The following is a 23075-nucleotide window of genomic DNA, read 5'->3' as shown; positions in this document are numbered from 1 at the left end:
AAGACATAAAGGGCACAGTAAAGAGATTTTTTTTATAGTAATGATCTGCAGGTAAGACTCAGACACTAATTTTCCACAAGAAGGGGGGCAAAGTAGACCCTAAGGAAGGAGGGAATTCCATGTTATCAGCGAAGACCTCACCCCTATATATTAAAAAGAGCCTGCTTAAGGCATCCTTTATGTGTTCTAGTTTACCTTGCATTGTTCATTTACCATTATCCTATTACATCACATACATACATACATACATACTTCCAAAGTTCTCATTAGAGCTTCACAATACTGTCACAAATGGAAAAATTCTTTTAAGCACTCCCAGAATACAGATTCCAGAAACCTAATCCAGGTTTTTACAATAGTTTAGGTAGGGCTTTATGTATGATCTGGAAGTAACTCTGGGGGAAGAAAGTGAGTGTGTGCATGGAAAGACCTTGTTTTACAGCCCCTGTATGTGATGCAGTGGGTAACTCTCATGAGACGTAGGTTTAGATGAAACTTTACCCATAAGCCAGCTTCCACTTTGGAACCCAAGGAGTAGTTGGTTTAAATATTCTTGAGATTTTTATTCAAACAGTCCCCCAAATGATTTAGACACTTTACTACCAATTTACAGTATTTCCTGAGTGGTCTCCTTTTTACTTGCATTTTAACTCAAGTTCCCACGCCCACGCTCACACACTTCTGTCTCCAATAACCTATCTGAAATTGCAGCTGGGAGGTAGCATTCCTTCCATGTTCTGAAGCTACTTAGTATTTTTGCTGATATTTGCTTTTGCTTCAACTCAAACAGGACTCAAAACACTTCCTGTAACTCAAGTCACCTGATAGGGTGAGTCAGAGTCTGCAGAATCATCATTTCAGTGCCCAAACTATGGCTGTTTCCCAGCCTTAAAAGACACAGCCCCACAATAACGCACATTATGACTGGCAGAGGGGACCTGGCTTGACTCAGAGGCCTGGAAATAACAGCAGTCGGGAGGGGACTGGGGGTAAAGTGTGGGGAGGATGTATTTGTCTCCCTCTTCCCCACACACTTTCTGGTAGTCCAATGGGAGAAGAAAATGAATTTGGTCCAAGCCAGACTGTGTAAAAAAGGAAGAACTGCATGGATCTCTATTGGAGATTCTGCTCTCCTGGCACCAAATCCTGCCAAAGACACAAACAGACAAAAAGCTTAAAAGAGTCAGTATGAAGGAAGTTAACCAGCAGGAAAGCGGCAGAGGACTACATGAAGGCAGAGTAAAGAGAAGGGGTGATAAAGTAAGGCTCCAGTTCTCTCATTACTTCCTTACTCACATTGCAAAGCAGATGGCTCATCCAGCTGAAGCACAGACTTCAAAGTAAGTAGTCATCTTTAAGGTTATCATCTCCAGACATAGAGGCAGCTTCTATTGGGCAGAAATGAACTTAAGACACTGCCTTATTCTAGCAGGTACTACCTACCAGTGAGGCCCAGGATCATACTAGGCTCTTGGTGCTCAACAACCTAAGAACTAACCTTCAACTTCCCTACTCTGGAGAGACTGAGAAATAGTCAACAATGATGGTACCTGATAAGCTGAGGCAGGACAGGGTATGTGGTAGCTCTTCCGGGCTCTCTTTGGTCTCACTAAGCATGCTGGCAAGAGAGACATCTGTTTCTGTGGCCTTAGGGCATAAAAGAAAAGAAAAAGACCATCTTGGCTGGTGGGAAAAACAGAAGCCACCCAGTCATTTTGCTTATAGGATCTGATTAAGGCAGTTGAGTCTGACTGCTAACGGAACAAAATGCTTCTTTTTATTTCTTCTTATATCCCTCTATGGTCTTCCCTTTATAGCTTCTAGTGGGCTTCACATAGTTATTTTCACATAGTACTTTGACAATATTCACCCCCACTCCATCATTCCTTTCCCACTCAATGTCTTCTATGAGCAACTTTTTTCTAAGCAGTTTGGAAGCTGACAAAGTGGCAGTTACCAAGTCTCCAGAAGTTAATGAAATGTTATGACTAAAAGGCCTCCATGCCCAAGGTTTTTCTGGAAGCAGCAGTCTAAATAATGGCTCACATACCATGTCCTTCAACATGTCCGGGACAGTTCTGTTTTCTTCCATGTCTTCAGGAAGCTCAATCGCATATCCTTTACGAACTAATTCTAGCCCAATATCAAGTTTCTGAGAAATAAAAAGAATACTCTTGTCTTTGTAAAGGAGGACAAATCTGAATAAATAAGATGGAACAACTCAAATAAAAACTTTAAGGGTTTTGTGTGTGTGATGGTGACCAGGATCTTCCAATAGAACTATTAGATAAAGGTTTCTGGGGGAGAAATAGTAAGGGTATGGAAATGCAGATGACAGAGTGATCATGGTTACCTTCCCATTGCTGATATCATATAAGTAGATCTTTGGCCAAGTTGAGATCCCAGTCTGGACGTAGCTAGAGATCTTGGCCACAAGGGGCTTCCAATCAGCACAATAAGTGAGTCTGTCAAACTCATCTAAAGCTTCTTCTTCCCATTGTGCACCTGGCAGAAAATTATAAGGGGATGAAAGTGTCACAGAAGGTGCTGATAGGAAGCTGGGACTATTTAAAATTTTTTTTTGTCATAGATTACAAAGGAGTCACAGTTACATAACTTGAGTACTTTTTTTTTTTTTTTTTGCCAGTTCTGGGGCTTGAACTCAGGGCCTGAGCACTGTCCCTAGCTTCTTTTTGCTCAAGGCTAGCACTCTACCACTTGAGCCACAGCGCCACTTCTGGCTTTTTCTATATATGTGGTGCTGAGGAACTGAACCTAGGGCTTCATGCATACGAGGTAAGCACTTTACCACTAGGGCGTATTCCCAGCCCCAAGTTTCTTTTTGAACAGTGTCACATCTTCCCTCACTTTCTCCTAGTTTTTCCCCTCCCATAAGTTAAATGGTTCACTTTCAAAATAGTGCGAACTATTCATTTTTACTCAGGAAGGTACTTATATATACATCTCTGGTGGGTTTGCCGGACTGCCAGGCAAATTTCTGGCTGCTGCTTTCTCATGCTAATAATGAAAAAGCACTTGAGGGGGCTGGGAATATGGCCTAGTGGCAAGAGTGCTTGCCTTGTACACATGAGGCCCTGGGTTCAATTCCCCAGCACCACATATATAGAAAATTGCCAGAAGTGGCGCTGTGGCTCAAGTGGCAGAGTGCTAGCCTTGAGCAAAAAAGAAGCCAGGGACAGTGCTTAGGCCCTGAATTCATGGCCTAGGACTGGCCAAAAAAAAGCACTTGAGACTTCAAGACTCAAAAAGCTTGGGAATGTGAGAATTCCTCACATATGTTATATGAAAGGCAAGGTTGATAGGTGTTGACATGACTGATTTACCTGAGGGGGCGATCCTTGCCAGACTACATTCAATTGCTTGAAATGGAAGGCTTAGAAAGTCACTCCTAAAGTGAAAGAAACAAATTAGTAGCTCAGGACAGGATGGGACTTCTTATGGTCCTTGCTTTTAGAACCAACTGATCCAGTGTGAGAAGATAATCATCTGCTCTCTGAAAATAGATTTCCTTTCAAATCCCCTTGGTGATGAGTGCTTACCACTCTAAATGGTCAGGGATGAGACAACAGCTGAGATTCCAGAAGAGTCCACACTGACCTGAGAGCCCTGAGCTCCTTCAGTGGGCAATCTCCATTATCTCCAAAGTCAACAAAGTAGAGGTCTAAATTCCCATTCTCCAATGTTCCAAGGACCCGGGCTCGATACCAGGAACCATTTGTAGATAAAGGTGCTGCTACAATGTCTCCTACATGCACAGTCAAGTCTTCAGGCTATACATGGGAGTGAGGAGTTGGGAGGGGGTAGAGTTATGAATGGTAGCTAATAAATAGGGCATACCAGAAGGAAGAAAAAAAGTTGCCTCACAGGTAAAGAAAGACAATATATTACAATGAAAATGCCCCAGCCCTGTGCTTATGGCAACTCACCAGGCTATTCTCATAATGCTGGGTCATCTCACTGACAAGCTTATCCAATTGCAGGCTACGTGAGCCAATGATTTGGATCCAGAAGTGGTTAGGGTGTTCAGAGGCAGAAACGTAGACTTCTAGGTACTCATCAGCATGGAAACTGAAGTCAGGACTGGGGACTGAACATAGGGATAAGGATGGTGACCGTATTAGAACCATGAATGGTACAAATACTGACTGAGTGACTGTTAACCATTTAGAAAATGGCTGGAGGAACAACTGGAAGAATCATACATGAATGTCCTGAAGAAAGGTACTAAGTCATCTTCAGTACCTTTCTATGTAACTGAGAAATAATAATACACATTCTTTGTCATATGCCATGCATCCAGAAGGTCCTCCAACTGCTAGGTGCATCAAGATCATGAAAAAGGTACACGGGCAGGAACCTGTACACGAACAGTAATTTTGCTTGTTCCAGATTCCATTCTACCGTGGATCCATCATGTGAGCATGGACAACGCCATGAGCCTGAGCCTCTGGGGAGCCTTGGTCTTCCCTGTCCACGCCAGCATCTTAACGGTGAATCTGGTCAAAGTATATTATATGCATGTACCATGAAGCCAAGTGAAATTGTTTTAAGATGGGAGAGAATAAGGGAGAGTGTCAAGGAAGATGAGGTGGATGGGATACATTGAATACATGTATGGAAATGTCAGAATGAAACTTCCCTTATAGAAATAATGTACGCTAATTTTTATTTGCCAGTCCTGGGGCTTATACTCTAGGCCTGGCGCTGTCCCTGAGCTTCTTTTGCTCAATGCTAGTGCTCCCACTTGAGCCACAGTGCCACTTCCAGCTTTCTTGAGTAGTTTATTGGAGATAAGAGTCTCACAGACTTTTCTGCCCAGGCTGGCTTCAAACCACGATCCTCAGATCTCAGCCTCCTGAGTAGCTAGGATTAAAGATGTGAGCCACAGGCACCCAGCTAATAAAAATATTTTTAGTTAAAGGTGTGTTTGGGGAAAGAATATAAATTTAATTATTGTTGTATTACTTACAGACTAGTTTCCTGTGTCAGCACATTGCGATCTCATTTTCCTTCATTAGCTGGCTTACATTCGGAAAAATTGTTTAGTATTAATCTAAGTAGACATTACCAGAAAGGCATGATTTATGATGATAGATTTACATTTTTATTGATTCCTACTTGAGGTCAGAAAAGCTAGTCTTCTTATCTTTTATATGATTAATGGGTTCTCAGTTTGTTACATACTTTCAAACATGGACATCTCTGGACTGGTTTGGGCTCCAGGTTTCTGAAAGCTGTCATCATTAGGTTTTTCCCAGGAACCTTCTTTGGGTCCTACAACAGCCATGTCACCACCTCCTTTGTGGGGAGGAATCTCCAAAGGTGCAGTCTGCCCCATGCTAGAACTGATGTTTTTCCATGAAGCTGGTTCTCCAGCTCCTCCTGCCTCTGCCATTTCTTCTCTTCTCACACTGATTGGCTGCTTGCGTGGGACTCTGGTTTCTGCAGAATGGGCAATTCTCTTCCGAAGTTCTTCATCCTCTGAAACTTTCTCCAGTATCAAATGCTGTAGAAAATGAAAGAAAGTATGATCTATGCAGTCAGATACTGACCAAGGATCAAGTAAAGGGTTCTTCTCATTCTTAAGTATGATTCAAGTACATCAGCTACTTGCCTTAGCTGCTGCCACTTCCTTCTGTGTGCCTGAGATTTTTATGAGTCTTGATAGTAGTAATGTCCCTTCTGATTCTTTGTCACAGGTAATTTTTGCTCCTGAGGCCTTACAGATAGAACGAATCGTCTCGCCGCCTCTCCCTATATGGAACAACACATAGAAATCTGCCCTTCCCTCCTGGTCAATCTTAACTACCAGAAAAATTATAATCAGTGATACTTTCCAAATTAACGGGATATAATATGAACAATGGAAGCTAGGAGCTACTGGAGTTATTACTGTAGTAAACAGAATGCACAACTCTACCCATTTTATTTACTCTATGTTTAGCTATGTTAATTTCATGTCATTTCCATTTTCTGGATACTTAGCAAGGCCATACTTTGCATCTCCAGCTCCTAAGAAGACATGCTACATGGTGTATCAGAGCCCTAAACTGAGGACTCTTCTTTGCCTGGAACAGTGCATGAAGGAATTAGGGGAATACATAAAAGGTACTCTTTACAGCACTGCCTTGAAAGACTGAGAGAGCATAGGCATCAAGAGTTTTCCTTTATGAATCTATCTATAAGGTTCTGATAATGGGTTTTGTTTTTACCGCCAGTTCTTTTTTTTTTTTAATGGTGTATTTTTTAATTAATTAATTAATTAAATTTTGCCAGTCCTGGGGCTTGGACTCAGGGCCTGAGCACCATCCCTGGCTTCTTTTTGCTCAAGGCTAGCACTCTGCCACTTGAGTCACAGCGCCACTTCTGGCCGTTTTCTTTATATGTGGTGCTGGGGAATCGAACCCAGGGCTTCATGTATACGAGTCAAGCACTCTTGCCACTAGGCCATATTCCCAGCCCCTACCCATCAGTTCTTTAAGAAAGTAAAGCACTGATCTCAGTGACTCTGTCTTTTTTCCTCAACAACGCCAAAGGGAACAGATCAGGAAACCCCCTGGGAAGGTGTGAAAGGCAAAAGTAATGAAGAAAGGGAACAGCAGAGGAAGCTGTCCAGTGGTACCTATAATTCTGCCCACGGATCTCTGGGGAACTGAGAGCTGCTCGGACACTGGGGTATTCTCTGTCAGGATCTGATGGATGGCTGCTTTGGCCTTGCACACCTGGACAGGAAAACCACTGATAAGCAGCACTCGCTCATCGCCTACATCCTCTGTGTCAACATCAATCCGAGCACCGGTCTGTTTCCTCAGCTGCAGAGAAAAAGGAGACATGGAAGTAGACTTTGAAATCTCACCAAAGCTAGACATAGAGCCTTGTGGCTTTTGTCTTTTCTTTTTTGGTACTGGGGATAGAACCCAGGACGTTGCACTTGCTAGGCAAGTGCTTTGCCACTGAGCTACATCCCAGCCTGGAAGTAGACTTTGAAAGAGCTCCAATTTGGGCCCAGCTAAGGATACTCTAAATTCTGGAGATAGATGGAGTTAAGCAAAAGCACCAGCTAAATAAAAACACTATAATCAATCTTCATTTACTCGTGCTTATGGAAGGAAATCAGTAACAAGAGTAATTCCAAATAGTTCATTTAAAACAATTTATCTCTCTTTGTGCTTATGTCCCTTTTTTCTGATTTTATATGGATTAGATAATCAAAATTTTCTTTCTTTTTTTTTTTTTTTGCCAGTCCTGGGCCTTGAACTCAGGGCTTGAGCACTGTCCCTGGCTTCTTTTTTGCTCAAGGCTAGCACTCTGCCACTTGAGCCACAGCGTCACTTCTCGCCTTTTCTATATATGTGGTGCTGGGGAATTGAACCCAGGGCTTCATGTATACAAGGCGAGCACTTTTACTACTAGGCCATATTTCCAGCCCCCAAAATTTTCATTCATTCTTTTTTTTCTTTTTTGACAGTCCTGGGCTTGAACTCAGGTTCCTGAGCTTTTTTGCTCAAAGCTTAGAGCTCTACCACTTGAGCCTCAACTCCACTTTCAGCTTTTTGGTGGTTAACTGGAGATGATAAGAGTCTTAGAGACTTTCTACTCCCTGCCGGGGGAAAGGGATGACATAGTAGCTTCAAAATGTGATTCATGTGTTGGCACAAGCCAACAGTGCCCATCTCATTCATTCGTGTGTGTGTGTGTGTGTGTGTGTGTGTGTGTGTGGTTAGGAAGTGAACCTGGGGCCTCATAAGTCATGGGTATTAGGTAAGTATTCTACCACTGAGCTACATCTTCAACCAAAAGATTTTGTTTGTTGAAGAATGGAAATAGTTTTTATTTTTTAAAGCAACAATTCTATATTTATTGTTAACTAATCAGAGTTCATTAATTCCATAATTGAAAAAAAACAGTTCAAGCTATAGTAAGCTGAGAATCATCTAATCAGGTCATTCATTCTCTAAGAAGTATTCATTTTTGGAAAGTACATAGTGTAGTTAGATAAAAAGCTTTTGTTTTGTTTTTCATTTAAAAATATAAACAGCTTGGAGGTCTTTGTGTTATAGGGTCAGAGGAAGGGAACAAGAAATGAATAAATAGAATCAAGGCCTAGGAAAAGCCACCTAACTGCTCCCACACTTACTTGTTTAATATTGGCTCCTTGCCGTCCAATGATGAGCTTCACAGCTTCCTGGGGAACCCTCATCTCTATCTCGATGTCATCCTCTCCAACAAACGTCAGCCGTTCTTCTGCACAGATCATAGCTTACTGGATCAGACTTAAATATACCCAAAGACACTATTATCCCTTCCTTGAATCTGGCTAAGAGACACTGATCCAAGATATAAAGTGTGGATCTCAACCACAGTGACAAGGAAAAGGACCATTTAAGTGGAAATCCTCAAAAAACAGAATTGAGGGTGGGGGTATAGTTCACTGATGAATATAGTACATATTTAACATGCACAAGGCCAAGTTTAAGTCACAGCAGACATATGCACTCACAAATGGCATTTTCTCTAGGATACTAAAATGGGAAAATGCAGATTATGGAAAGAAGAGGCTCTTGGTTCTGAGTAAACTACTTTTCCCAAAACATGATTCCTGCATAAGAACGAAGGCCAGAAGTTGCTTAAAACACCTATAGTTGCAAAAATTCTTTATTTCTGTTTTTGGCAGTACTAGGGTTTGAACTCAGGGCCTTTCTAGGCAGGTGTTCTACCACTTGAGTCACACCTCTAGGCCCTTTTTGCTTTGCTATTCTTTTCAGGTACGGTCTGGCAATTTTACCTGGGATTAGCATCAAACTGTGATCTTGGTACTTATGAGCTCTTGCGTAGCTGGGACCACAGAAGTCTACTGCCATGCCCAGTTAATTGGACTGAGAGGGGGATCTTGCAATGTTTTGTGCAGGTGAAGTTCAAACATGATCCTTTGGATCTCCAACTCCTCAGAATCTGAGATTACAAGTGTGTTGCACATGGCTTTCTTGAATTACTTTTACATTAATCATTTCTCTAAGTGCTAGTATTCAGCCCGTAGGATATTACTTATTTGTTTATTTAGGTGCTGGTACTAGGGCTTGAACTCAGGATCTCTTGCTCAGCTTTCTTGTTCATGTCTGGCACTCCACTACTTGAGTCCAAAATCTCCAGACCAAAATTTTGCTGGTTAGAGATAGGAGTCTCACAGACTGTTCTGTCCAGGCTGGCTTTGAACTGAATAGCTAGGAGTATATACAGAATGAGCCATCAACATGTGTCTGGGATAGAACTTCTGACAACTAGAGAGAAACATATAAATAGCATAACAGACCAATGAAATTATACAATGCGATCATTTCATATGCTAGCTACACAGAAAGAACACAGAGAAGAAATAAAATATTCCCAGTATGGTTCCTCACAGAAAGCCAATTTTATATCAATACACAGAATTGGTCTGGCAAGGAAAAAAACTTTCATTTTAACTGACAAGGCAGAAACATGATCTACATATTTTTAGGTACAATGAAGAAATTCACGTACCTCTGCTTTCTCTATACCTGCGGTATAGGATATAGGCAACTGCTGCACTGGCTGGGATGCCGAGGCCCAGGGCTATCTTCTGAATAGTGGACAAGCTTGTCCAAGAAGTCTGTTCAGTGGACATTTTCTGCTATACACTGATTTACATCCTGAAAAAAGCAAACCAAGGAAAAGTTGGCATTTTCTTTTTCTTTCTTTTCTTTCTTTCTTTCTTTTTTCTTTTTTTTTTTTTTTTTGCCAGTCCTGGGACTTGGACTCAAGGCCTGAGCACTGTCCCTGGCTTCTTTTTGCTCAAGGCTAGCACTCTACCACTTGAGCCATAGTGCCACTTCTGGCCATTTTCTATGTATGTGGTGCTGGGGAATCAAACCCAGGGCTTCATGTATACAAGGCAAGCACTCTTGCCACTAGGCCATATTCCTAGCCCCTCTAACTTAAAATTTCTTTATTTATACCTCTGGACATCCCCAGAAGCTGTATCTCTGCAAGGAATACCATTCCAGGCCTCATAAAGACCATGTAACTTATTTTGCATGGTGGTATAGCCTTCATTTACTGTCTCTTCTGATTTCTATTTACATCTCAGCCAATAGTGAAATAGGGTTCTACCTTGCTCCTTCACTAGTTCTAGTGAAGGACTTGCCAGATAATCAACCTAGAGGACATGTAAATGAGGCCTGATCTTGCTCTGCAGCAGCTAGAAAGCAGTTATTCACTCCATAAAAATATTTCCTTGGGCCTAGTGCTGGTGGTATAATTCTAGCTATTCAGAAGGCTGAGATCTGAGGATTGAAATTAGAACCAGTTGGAACAAGCAAGTCTAAGACTCTTAGCCACAATTAACTACAAAAAAAAAAAAAAAAAAGCCAAAAGTGAAGCTGTGGCTCAAGTGGCAGAGCACTAACCTTGAGCAACAAAGCTTAAGGAGAGTGCCCAGGCTCTGAGTTCAAGCTGCAGAACAGACACAGATGAACAGAGACAGAAATACACACAGACACACACCAATAATAATAAAATAAAATAAATAAAAAGCCTTGGCTTCCATGTCCTCTTTGTCTTTAGTTCTCTGCCAGGTACTTCTGGGTTTGGGGCTTGTCAACCCATGCTTTCTAGCCATTGCTAATGTGATTGCCTTCTTTGGGCAATTTCATCAACACCTGAAGTTTCAATTATTGCCTGCATGCTAATGACTCCAACAACCCAGCACCTGGTCAGAAGCACAAACATCTTATCTGTGTACCAGTGGCTCATGCCTGTAATCCTAACTACTCAGGAGACTGAAATCTGAGAATTGCAATAGGAAGCCAGTCTAGCACAAAAGGCCATTAGCCATTAAAAAAAAAAAAAAAAAAAAAAGCCAGAAATGGGGGCTGGGAATGTGGCTTTAGCAGTAGAGTGCTTGCCTAGCATGCATAAAGCCCTGGGTTCGATTCCTCAGCACCACATACACAAAAGCCAGAAGTGGAGTTGTGGCTCAAGTGAGCCTTGAGCAAAAAAGCTAAGGGATAGCACCCAGGTTAAGTTCAATCCCCAGTACTAGCATCGATAAATAAATAAATTAGCATAAACCTTTTATTTACAACATTGCAATGGCCTTACTGGCATTTATTAACCTCTGACACTATACCTTCATTTTGCTGGCAAGAAAATCTTAACATTTCCTTCATTGTAATTCCTTCCACATACATTCAAACTACCCTGACAATTGTTTCACATCTTTCTTCTCAAATCTTAAACAGCTCCTTTCTTAAATTCCTTAAATGTCCATGCTTTCTACTTCACTAAGGAAGCATAGTCTTCAAAGAAAATACCCCCAAAACACTGATTCATTCACTTTTCTCTATTTGTGCCTATTTGATTTTTTTCTCCTGTAACAATAATTCAATTGTCTTTATTCCTAGTACTGAAGTCTTTCAGAAAAATGTTCTCCAAGTTCTTTCTTTGGTGTTGCTAATGCTTCCCTCCCTGCTGTGTTTTCCTGTCAGCAAGTATTCTCTCTTCCTAAAGAAACTCTATCTTGATCCTCTTAACTACCTCCCATTCCCTTTTTTTTTTTTGCCAGTCCTGGGACTTGGACTCAGGGCCTGAGCACTGTCCCTGGCTTCTTTTTGCTCAAGGCTAGCACTCTGCCACTTGAGCCACAGCACCACTTCTGGCCATTTTCTATATATGTGGTGCTGGAGAATCGAACCCAGGGCTTCATGTATACAAGGCAAACATTCTTGCCACTAGGCCATATTCCCAGCCCCCCTCCCCTTCCTTTTACATGAAGAACCAAGAGTATTAACACTTAGGCATTGTTAAGTCCAAAGATTAGTTCTCATCTTGTCTGCCTTTGCCACAGGATCTGGAATAGGGTGATACTCTCTTTTCAAAAATACCTTTTTCTGTTGGCTTCCCCAACAGTACATTCTCCCCACTTTTCTCCTCTTCTAGCTGATCTATCAAGTCTCAGACTCTGTTCTTTCTCATTTGTTAAACTTTGTCACACCACATGTCCCAAGGATTTGCCCTTTCCCTCTTCTATTATACCTCACTTCAAAGGTGACCTCAGGTTTCATTTAGTACCTGGCTTAAAATCTCATCTATCTGTTGTTCCAGTTAGAACTTCCTCCTGAACTTTAAATTTGTATAATTAACTGCACACACAACAGGCCTAGACATGTAGATGCCTTTTTTTGGGGGGGGGGGGTGTCGTTGTGGAACTTGAATTCAGGGCCTGGGTACTGTCCCTGAGATCTTTTGCTCAAAGCTAGCACTCTACTACTTTGAGTTACAGCTCCACTTCTAGTTTTCTAGTGGTTAACTGGTGATAAGAGTCTCATGGACTTTCCTGTGCAGGCTGGCTGTGAACCATGATTCTTGGATTTCAGCCTCCTGAGTAACTAAGATTATAGGCATGAGCCACAGGCACCTGGCTTGTGGATGCCAGTATGAATCTCAATCTTGAGGGGTACAACTCCTGATCTATTCCACAGTGCTTGCCATCTCAGGAAACAGCATAACAAACTGTTTATCCAGCTTGTCAGCAACTCTTATTCACTCTACAAACTATCTAGAATTGCATTGCTCTTTACCCTCCTCATTGCTATGACCCTACTTTAAAACCTCATTACTTTTAGTCATAATTAAATCACAATTGTTAATTATATCCCTGTATTTGCCACTGTCCATTTTATTATCATGCAACAGTTGTAGTATCATTTATCCTCTCAAAACCTTCCAGTGGCTTCCTATATCATGATGACTAAAAGCTAAAGCTATTTAGCTTTTAATGATGAACCTGTAAGACATTCATCACCTCTCTGTTAGAATGTAAATTCCATAAGGGTTATGAGTTGTTGTTGCTATTAACTTTGGTGGCACTGCAGTCTGAATTCAGAGTTTCATGCTTGCAGGTGCTGGATGGCTTGAGCTACACCTCCAACCTTTTGTTTCTCTGGTTATCTTTAAGATAGGGTTGTGCTTTTGGTTTAGGCGATCCTGAAATCGAGATCCTCATATTCTCAGCCTCTCATGTAGCTGGGAAAATATGTGCATAGCACCATGCCCAGCTACTGACTCAAGATGGGAGTCTCTTGAATGTCTGTCCAGGCTTGTCTTGAACTATGATCATCTCATCTTTGCATCCAGAGAAGCTAGGATTACAGGTGTAAACCATCAGTATGTGGCTACAAGGGTATGGATTATTTTGTTTCCTTTTTCAGTGATTAGCAAATAGTAGCCACTCAATAAATATTTGGTCAATAATAATTTGTTGAATAAATAAACTCTCTCTTATTTCTTCGATGGCTGTTGCTTAAATGTAAATTTTCTAATGGCATGAAGACTCTTTGCCATCTGGTCTTTGCCTGCATTTTCTTTCTTTCTTTCTTTCTTTTTTTGGCCAGTCCTGGGGACTGAACTCCAGGCCTGAGCACTGTCCCTGGCTTCTTTTTGCTCAAGGCTAACACTCTACCACTTGAGCCACAGCGCCACTTCCGGCTGGCTTTTTCCACATATGTGGTGCTGAGGAATCAAACCCAGGCTTCATGTATAAGAGGCAAGCACTCTACTACTAGGCCATATTCCCAGCCCCTGCCTGCCATTTTCATAGTCTCACATTATTATACCACCTCGACTAGGAAAACAGAATGTGCTCATGTATATGTAATCTGACACTTGGCACTTATGTCTTCTGAGTCTTACTTTAGCCCATCCATCTGATGTTCCTGGCAATTTCTAATCTTTCTTCAAGTTTCATTTTAATATCAACTCTTCTTCTGAAGCCTCTGGGATTTCCAGTACTATCGAGCTTAGGAAAGCTTCACAATGCCCTGTCAATTACACCACAACAGCACTTGATTTTGCATGTATATACACACATATATACACATGTATATATGTATATACACATATTTAGACGTAAAATATGTATATATACACATATATAAAATATATATGTATTTCAGTATTCATACAACCTTGTAAAGCAGGCAGGAATTATTAACTCCATTTTTACAGAGGTGTACATTTACTTGAAAAGATTATCTAACCTGTCACTCAGAGCCTTCATTATTCATTTTCTTATGAAAAAACTTTTGGTTATTGTTTTTTGTTTTTTGTTTTTTTTTGCCAGTCCTGGGGCTTGAACTCAGGGCCTGAGCACTGTCCCTGGCTTCTTTTTGCTCAAAGACAGCACTCTGCCACTTGAGCCACAGCACCACTTCTGGCCGTTTTCTATATATGTGGTGCTGAGGAATCGAACCCAGGGCTTCATGCATGCGAGGTGAGTAGTCTACCACTAGGCCACATTCCCAGCCCATGGAAAAAACTTTTAAAGCAATTTCAGAAGTCCTTCCACATTCTTCCTTTTACCTAAACTCTCAGGATAACAGTATCTGTTTTCATTCTTTATTTTGACCAATTTCAAAGTAAACACCAATAGAAAATATTAGAAATGATTTAAAAAATAACAACAAAAACCTGCCAGTGCTGGTGGCTCACATGTGTAATCCTAGCTATTCAGGAGGCTAAAATCTGAGGACTGCTGTTTGAAGCCTGCCCAAGCAGGAAAGTCCAAGAGCCTCTTATTTCCAATTAACAACCAGAAATCTAGAAGTGGCACTGTGGTAGATGGCTAGCCTTGAGTAAAGAAGCTCAGGGACAGTGCTCAGGACCCGAGTTCAAGCCACACGACTGACAAAAAAATACCCCAACAATCTTATAACAACAACAGTGCCTATTTCCTGACATCAAAACTTAGTAGAACCAAAGCCAGGCTCCAGTGGCTTATGTCTGTAATCCTACCTCCTCAGGAATCTGAGGATAGTGGTTCAAAGCCAGCCCAGGCAGAAACGTCCCTGTGAGAATCTTACCTCCAATTAACCACTCAAAAACCAGAAGTGGAGCTGTGGCTCAAAGTTGTAGAGCACCTAACCTTGCTAACCTTGAGCAAAAGAGCTCAGGGACAGTGTCCAGGTCCTGAGTTCAAGCCCTGTGACTGACAAAAAACAAACAAACAAACAAAACACACACACACACACACACACAAAAACACACACCAAAAACACAAACAAGAAAAAAATCTTAGTAAAAACAAAAACAGCATGGTTGGGCATGGTAGTGTAAACCTGTAATCAGCTAAAGCAAAAGGATTGATGGTTGGAAACCAGGCTGGGCTACATAATAAATTTAAGGCTGGATTGGGCTACAAAGTGAGACAAAACAAAATTAAACAAAAAACAAAACCAAAAACATAATGTGGCTTCCTTTTGTGCTAGCATTGGGGTTTGAACTCAGAACCTTGCCAGCATTCCTGCTCAGCTTTTTTTCATTCATTGCTGGTGCTCCAGAGACAAGAGTTCCAGATATGGAGTGTTTAGAACTTTTTTCAGCCATTGAGTCATGCCTCCAGTTCCTTTTTTTTTTTTTTTTTTTTTGCTGATTAATTGGACCCTCATGGATTTATCTGCCTAGGATGACTTCAAGCTGAGTTCCTCAGATCTCAGCTTTCTGAATAACTAAGATTATAGGTATGAGCCACTGGCACCTACCACAAGGTGGCTTTATATGAGATTAGCTTAAACATGAATAAGTGTAACTTAGGCTATAATTTTGCACCCAGGTACAAAAATTCAAATGTCTTCAAACTGAAAAGTAGTTTCATCCTAGTAAGGCTGAAAGCATACATATTAATATAGGACCTACTCTGGAATATATTATGGTCCTATATATACTTTCCCTGAAAGCCTATAAGGAAGAATGAAGAGAATGGAGACCCAGCATGGAACCCTCACTCTCAGGAGCAGATATAGGCATCTAAGGAGATTAGAGGTGCATTTTTTTAATCACTACTTTTATATAGACTACCAGAGTTTGCTTCTGGCATACTGAAGTATAGCTCAATGACAGAATTCCATCCAAGGCTTGGGGGTTCAAGCTCCAGTAATCCAAAAATTCTAAATAAAACACTCGCATCTGGCCTTTGAGAGTGTTTCTAAACAAACAGTAGAACAGAATAATGTTCATCAGAGACATCATAAATGTATTATTATTATTATTATTTTGGTACTGGGGATCGAACCCAGGATGTTGTACTTGCTAGGCAAGCGCTTTGCCACTGAGATACATCCCAGCCCCCAAATGTATTTTCTTGTCTTTTCTTTATGGTCTGGGTATTGAACTTAGGATACTGTACTGGCTAAGCAAGTGCTCTAAACTGAGCTACATCCAAGCCCCAGCTCTATTTTTTGTTGTTGGTGGTGGTGGTTGTGGGGCTTGAACCTAGGGCCTAGGCATTGTCCCTAAGCCTCTCTGTAGACTAGTGCTCTACCACTTGAGCTATAGTGCCACTTCTGTGTTGTTGTTGGGTTTTTTTGAATGGTTAATTGGAGATAAAAATATCATGGAGACTTTTCTGCTTGGGCTGGCTTTGAACCATGATCCTCAGATCACTGGCTAAAACTGTTTTCTTGTTTTTTTAAAGAGCCAGCAAGTAAAACCTTGTATGACTCTATGTATGTACTGTAACATAAATGCCTTTGTATATACCCAAGGAAAGGAAAGGAAATGTATTTGATTTCATAAGGAAGGGTTTCTGCTTAAGTAATTTGTAAATATATGACTCCCAAATTGCTATGTTCCTACACTAATAATTTATTCTGCATCTCTACAAAAGGTTTTACTTTAAAAAAATTAGTTACCTCATATATTTTCTCATGATCCTAAGTATAAACTTTTTCATTATTAATGTGCTTCAGTTAAATACTTCTGGCTTGTTTACTATAGGCTGAGCATGTTAGGGAGAAAAGGAGGAACAATTTCTGTTCTGAGCCATACAACAGTGGATCACATCTGTAATCCTAGCTGGCAGAAATCTGAGGATCAAGGTTTGGAGCCAGTGAGGCAGACAAATCCATGAGACTTATCTCTAATTAGTTAAAAAGCTGAAGTGGAGGTGTAGCTCAAGTGGTAGAGTGCCAGACACGAGTTTAAAAAAAAACAACTGAGCCAAAGTTCAAGGCTCTGAATTTAAGGCCCCCACCAAACAACAACAACAACAACAAAAACAACTTGCTCTGACACTGGTGAGAGACAACACGAAAACAACTAATTAGACAGCAGTGCAAAGATAATAAAGGCTAATGCAACATCAAGGAAGAACTAACAGTTAGACAGGCTTATTTCTTAGAAAGGATAGTTGAAAAGATACTACTCATCTTCTGCCTAGTTACTCAAACCAATAAAAGCATCAAAGGTGAGGTTGGCTGTAGGCACACAGGTCAAGGAAGACTTGGCTTCTTGTCTGGTGGGAGAGGTCTTGACAGACAGGTGCCTGTAGGTGGTTTTGGGAAACCAAAATAAATGTGCACTCTCATTTAACATGACCTTGCCAACCATACTTAGGGTTTATGGAAAAGTTTTAGAACTGACAGACCACAGAGATTATTTTGTTCCATTTATGTTTCAAGTGGAGAAATTGAGGTTGAAGAATATGAAAGGATTTCTCCTCCTCACAGAGTTCAAGGAAAATAATTCTGTTTTGAAGGCCAGTCATTATCATACCTCTTCAAGGAAGCCCAAAAACATGAATGTTTTTTTCAGTTCTGAAACTATGAGAACCAAAACCAGGAATCACTAATGTTTTTCTGGTTTTGTAGATAAACTCTCTCAAGCCTGACTTACTTTAGGTTGGGTTTCATCAACATGGACTTCCACAGTATCCCAAACACAAATCATGCTTATAATTCTGTTTTTGAAAGTAGTACTGGGATTTGAACTTGGGGCCTTTGAGCTCGCTAGGTAGGCAGTCTACTGCCTAAGCAATGTCTCCAATCCCTTGTTCCTCTGGTTATTTTTGTTGATAGGGCCTTGCTTTTTGCTGATGCCAGCCTGGACTGTAATACTCTTATTTCACACTTTCTGCCATACAGATGCATTCCACCATACCAAACTTTTTCTGTTGAGATAAGATCTCACAAACTTTTTTTGCCAAGGCTGATTTCAAATCTTGATCCTTCTAAGCCTCCCAAATAGCAAGGATTACAGGTGTAAGCCACCACTCTGGGCCACATTTGTAGTTCTTGATTAACAGCTATGTTGTGGGAAGAATGAATTGAAAGCTAACGCAACTTCAGATATTACAAAATGGTCTTGTGCTCAGTTACAAGCTGATGTCCAAATGAGTTTAAATAACGTCAAATCAGACAAAACCTACCACAATACTTGTCTTAAGGAACAAGTACCAGGAGAAAAACAAACAAAACCCCCAAAACTCCTGGCACGCTATTCTGAGCATTGCAAACCACCTCCTCATACTAGTTAGCCTTGTGCACAAAAACTCGGGGAGAGCGACTGGGCCTTGGGCGCAAGCCCACCCCCACCCCCCAAATAAAGCAAACTAATCAAAAGTAACCAGCCGAAAGGCAAACCCTCCCACAGCGGCCTCCACAAGGGCCTAGCCCCAGTACCAGATAATTTCCTTTGGATTCGGGTAAAGTCGCCCGCCAGCGCCGCACTGTCTGGTGGGCCTCACACCCTCGCCTCAGCCGGGCGCACACGCCGGACGCCTCGCTCTCCTCAAACACGCATTTTTGCATCCCAGTTACCAGGACTGCCCCCAGCCCGGATTCTCCTCACCCCCAAACCTCGCCCTAGAACCCCGCCGTTACCGCTCCTCGAGAGTCAACTGTCTCGCTCTCGCTTCGCACCTCAGCCCCGCCGCCGCCGCCGCCTCCTCCTCCCACTCACACCACAACTCGAGCGCCGCCGGCCGCGCCTCAGCCACCGATGTCCCGCCTCCAAAGCGCATCCGCACCAATCAACGTCTGGCTTGCAATCGGCCAACCGCCTTCCCCTGACCCAACCAATCATTCTGCGAGGTCTTGTGAGTGACGTATTACTGCGCGCTAAAATCCAATTACCCGCAAGGAATCCAAAGCCCACCCCATCAGCCAGTAAGATCCAGGGAAAGTAGCTGTTGCGCTCGCACCTGCTGAGAATTAAATAGCCAATTAGAAGCTCCAACAGGGTCTTCTGGCCCTCCTCTAAGCCAATCACAGAGGAGGTTTGTGCCTGTATCTCCATGAGGCGAAGAATCGACGCTCGCGAGGCCGCGCGACCCAGGTGTGAGGGGCTGACTCACTCACGCGTGCCACGCTTCCCAGACAATTAGCGGCTTTGTGGCGAGCCAATACCATTCCACCGCCCAGAGACCGCTGGGAAAGCCGGTTCAGGAGATGCTGCTCCAGCACTTGTTTTCCTTGGCGAATTTTCGCCTCGACCTGTGCCCTAAATTATGGCTGGACGTCTTCCCCCGAAAAGATGTGGAAAACATTTTTTTTTTCAATCTTGAAAACACGAAATAGATTTCTCGATAGAAGGGGTCGCAAGAGGGAGGCCCCGCACAGCCCGGCCGAGGCGTGAACGCACCTTGTGCACCGAGCAGTGGCGGGAGCGGAGACGGGACCTGGTGGGTAAGGGACCTGTGGGCACAGCGGCGGCGGCGCCGGGGCCCGCCCTCCTCGGGGGGCCGGAGGGCCCAGGCCCGGGGCTGCCCCTGTGGGGAGTGCAGTTGCCCTCGGGGGTGGGCTTCTGCCAGGCAGCGGTTTGCTTTGGCAGGTTGAATTCCAGCCGCCGTTAAGAACGGTTGGGAGCCTCGCCAGCCCAGCCCTGCGCCCCCATCCCCGCACCGGAGACTCTCGCGGTGGGGACCCGGGCCCGGGCGCTCCTCTTTTGGGAGATCTGCACTAAGCTTCTGTCATGAGCAGTCGATAAGTGTGTGAATGAATACAAGATTGTAATTCTGATCAACTGGGGAGATGCCTTTGCGCTTCCGTTTTTTTTTTTTTTCCTTTTCTGTTGTGATTATTATTATTTTACTTTTTAGAGGAAGGATTTTGCTATGTTGCCCAGGCTGGCCTCATTCTTGAGCTCAAACGATCCTCTTTGCCTCAATATCCGGAGTAACTGGAACTACAGACACATTTCTATTAATTATTTTTAAAGTATGTGTTTTATGTAAGGAATACATGCATATTCTAGAAAATTCAAAAGGAAAAAAAAGTTACAGGAACTGTATCTCATCTTTCCTTCAGAGGCAACCAGTACTCCCAGTTTCTTGTGAAAATTTTCACAAAATAATCCATAGTTCACATGCATAAACATATATTTTTACCCAGTTAATGTGATCTGGAAACCTTCCTGTAGGAAGCTCATATGTATCTGTCTCATAGTATGACAGCCATATAAAATACATTTAACCAGCCCTTTAAAATTATGTTACATACAACCATAGCTCCATATCTGCATGGTAATTACTTAGGAACACAAAAACTGGGTCTAAAAGGTGCGTTGCTTTTTCCCCCCATTTAATAGATACAGTTGTGTAAATCCTTTCCTTCCCACAAAGATTTTTCTAATTTTCATTCCACCAGCAGTATTTGAGAAGAATTTTGCTTAGTTTTGCCCAAGTGCTTCCCATGGAAGTTTTTTTTTTTTTTTTTTTTTTTTGGCCAGTCCTGGGCCTTGGACTCAGGGCCTGAGCACTGTCCCTGGCTTCTTCCCGCTCAAGGCTAGCACTCTGCCACTTGAGCCACAGCGCCGCTTCTGGCCGTTTTCTGTATATGTGGTGCTGGGGAACCGAACCTAGGGCCTCGTGTATCCGAGACAGGCACTCTTGCCACTAGGCTATATCCCCAGCCCCCCCATGGAAGTTTTAACAGTTTTCTCTCCCATCAGCCATGAATAATAAGGACCTGTTTGGGCTGGGGATATGGCCTAGTGGCAAGAGAGCTTGCCTCGTATACATGAGGTCCTGGGTTCAATTCCCCAGCACCACATATACAGAAAACGGCTAGAAGTGGCTCAAGTGGCAGAGTGCTAGCTAGCCTTGAGCAAAAGGAAGCCAGGGACAGTGCTCAGGCCCTGAGTCCAAGGCCCAGGACTGGCCAAAAAAAAAAAAAAAGGACCTGTTTGATAGCACACTTACACGATATGTTAGCATGTCTTGATTTTTTAATAATCCGATAGTGTAACTGGCTTCTCATTGAATTCTAATTCTCTTTCCTTCGTGTTCTGTCTCTTTTAACAGTGGAAGGGACTGAATTCATTGCCTATGTGTGGTAGGCTCGTGTTCTACCACTTGAGTCCTGTCCCCAGCACTTTTTGTTCTGATTATTTTTAAGATAAGTCCCTCTTCAATCCTCCTTGTTTCTTGCCATCAGGGAATAGGTGTGCAACACCATGCTCAGCTTTTTGTGTTGAGATGTGATATCTTGAATTCTTTTTTTTTCTTGGCCCGGGTTGGCCTAGAACCATAATTCTAATCTTAGCCTCACATGTAGCTGGTACGGGCACATGCCATAGCTCCCAACAATTAATGGAAAAAGCTGGGATTTAGGCATAAGAAAGTGGCACCCAGCTTTGGATATTGAATCTTTCCTTAAAATTTGCTCTTTGTGTGTTAAGAGTACCCCTCTCCCCAGTTTGTTCAATGTCTTTTTGTTGCTGGTCTTTTTGGTTTTTGTTTTTTGCTATGTAACATCTTGATAATATTTTGTTGATTACTTTTGGGGTTTCTACCATGTTTAGAAAATTTTCTGTTACTAAAGAATACTTTTGAAATTGCTGTTTCCTAGTCATGGGCTCACTCCTGTGATCCTATCTTCTCAGGAGACTGAGATCTGGTAGTTGATGGTTTGAAGTTAACCTGGGCAGAAAAGCCTGCCAAATTTCATCTCCAAAATAACCAGCAAATAATCAGGCTGGAGGCAAGACTCAAGTGGTAAAAATTGCTAGCCAAATAAACAAGGTCTTCAGTTCAAACCCTGTACTAACAAACATGTTGCCTGCCTTCAATACTTGTGTAGTGTTTTTCTTTTTGTATATTTGATTCATCTGGGACTTAGTTTTATATAAAATTAAGAGATAAGAGATAGAGATCCAGCATTTTTTAATTCAACTCTTCTTACTGAATAATTCTTATTTTCTCCATTGCTTATGAGCTCTATCTTTTTTTTTTTTTTTGGCCAGTCCTGGGCCTTGGACTCCGGGCCTGAGCACTGTCCCCTGGCTTCTTCCCGCTCAAGGATAGCACTCCGCCACTTGAGCCACAGCGCCGCTTCTGGCCGTTTTCTGTATATGTGGTGCTGGGGAATCGAACCTAGGGCCTCGTGTATCCGAGGCAGGCACTCTTGCCACTAGGCTATATCCCCAGCCCATGAGCTCTATCTTTATAATGCCCAAATTGCCACATGCATTTGAATCTGTTTTGTCCCACTGTTCTATTCATGTTTTGTACCATATTATTTTTGTTGTTGTTGTTGTTGTAGGTGCTGAGTCTCAAACCCATGACCTCATGCACACTAGGCAAAGTTGTTAACCATTGAACTGCATCCCCAGCCCCTGTACCATACTATTTTTAAAAATCGATGTACATTGTACGCTGTTTAACATAACTTTAAAATCTAGCTGAGTGAGTCAGTGACTCAGACCTATAATCCTAGCTTCTCAGGAGGCTGGAATCTGAGAATCCCAGTTCAAGCCTTGCCTGGGCTGAAAAGTTCACTAGAGTCCTTCTTTCAAAATAACACCCCCCCAAAAATAGAGCTAGAAGTATTCAAGTGGTAGAGTGCCTGCCTAGCAAGCACAGGGGCCCTGCGTACAAATTCCGGTACCTGTAAAAAAATTAGTATACAGTCTACATGTAAGAAATTGCATAATTTATGAGTATACAAAAATAGAATATATTTGTGAAACCAGCATCAGATCAAGAAACAGAATATCACCAGTGCCTCAAAGCGACTCTGTGTCTCCTGCAAGTCACTACTTCCAATATAACCATTCTTTTTCTGACTTCAAATACTATTAACTATAAACTAGTTTGTCTGCTTTTTTCTTTTTTGGTGTGACCATATGTATGGGTTTTTGTGAATCCATATTCTCTTTTTATTTATTTTCCAATTTACTTTATTGTTGTTTTAGAGATGATATACTGCGGGGTTTCCTTTGTGTACATCCAGTAATAAGTACATTTCCTTTCACATGGTGTC

The 23075-nt window shown here is 42.1% G+C and overlaps 1 protein-coding gene across 2 annotated transcripts; it reads right to left on the bottom strand.

Moving 5' to 3' along the window:
* Positions 1-392: 392 nt before the first annotated feature.
* Positions 393-18772, bottom strand: Tdrkh (tudor and KH domain containing). 2 transcript variants are annotated; one of them, XM_048357753.1, is made up of 14 exons: positions 18696-18772; positions 9544-9692; positions 8159-8265; positions 6644-6833; positions 5636-5775; positions 5206-5527; positions 3948-4108; positions 3619-3791; positions 3345-3409; positions 2354-2505; positions 2051-2152; positions 1551-1647; positions 1297-1388; positions 393-1146 (listed from the first exon to the last, which is right to left on the bottom strand). In XM_048357753.1, the coding sequence occupies exons 2-13, from the start codon at positions 9665-9667 to the stop codon at positions 1336-1338; spliced, it is 1686 nt and encodes a 561-aa protein (XP_048213710.1). In that variant the 5' UTR covers positions 9668-9692; positions 18696-18772; the 3' UTR covers positions 393-1146; positions 1297-1335. The 2 variants fall into 2 exon arrangements, with proteins under 2 accessions (XP_048213710.1, XP_048213711.1); XM_048357754.1 differs by having other exon boundaries at positions 8159-8262.
* Positions 18773-23075: the final 4303 nt, after the last annotated feature.

This window comes from Perognathus longimembris, chromosome 11, assembly GCF_023159225.1.
Source record: "Perognathus longimembris pacificus isolate PPM17 chromosome 11, ASM2315922v1, whole genome shotgun sequence".
NCBI classification, from domain to species: domain Eukaryota; kingdom Metazoa; phylum Chordata; class Mammalia; order Rodentia; family Heteromyidae; genus Perognathus; species Perognathus longimembris.
Note: the sequence above shows the minus strand (reverse complement) of the source record. Positions and strands in the feature narration are given on the sequence as shown.

What these genes read in the sequence shown, in the direction of transcription:
- Tdrkh (XM_048357753.1), bottom strand. Translation starts at nt 9,667, where the DNA reads ATGTCCACTGAACAGACTTCTTGGACAAGCTTGTCCACTATTCAGAAG. An exon ending in ATGATATCAGCAATGGGAAG is followed by an intron (nt 2,153 to 2,353) that starts GTAACCATGATC and finishes TTTATTTCTCAG; the next exon opens with AAACTTGATATTGGGCTAGA. An exon ending in GTCCTGCCTCAGCTTATCAG is followed by an intron (nt 1,389 to 1,550) that starts GTACCATCATTG and finishes TCTGCCCAATAG; the next exon opens with AAGCTGCCTCTATGTCTGGA.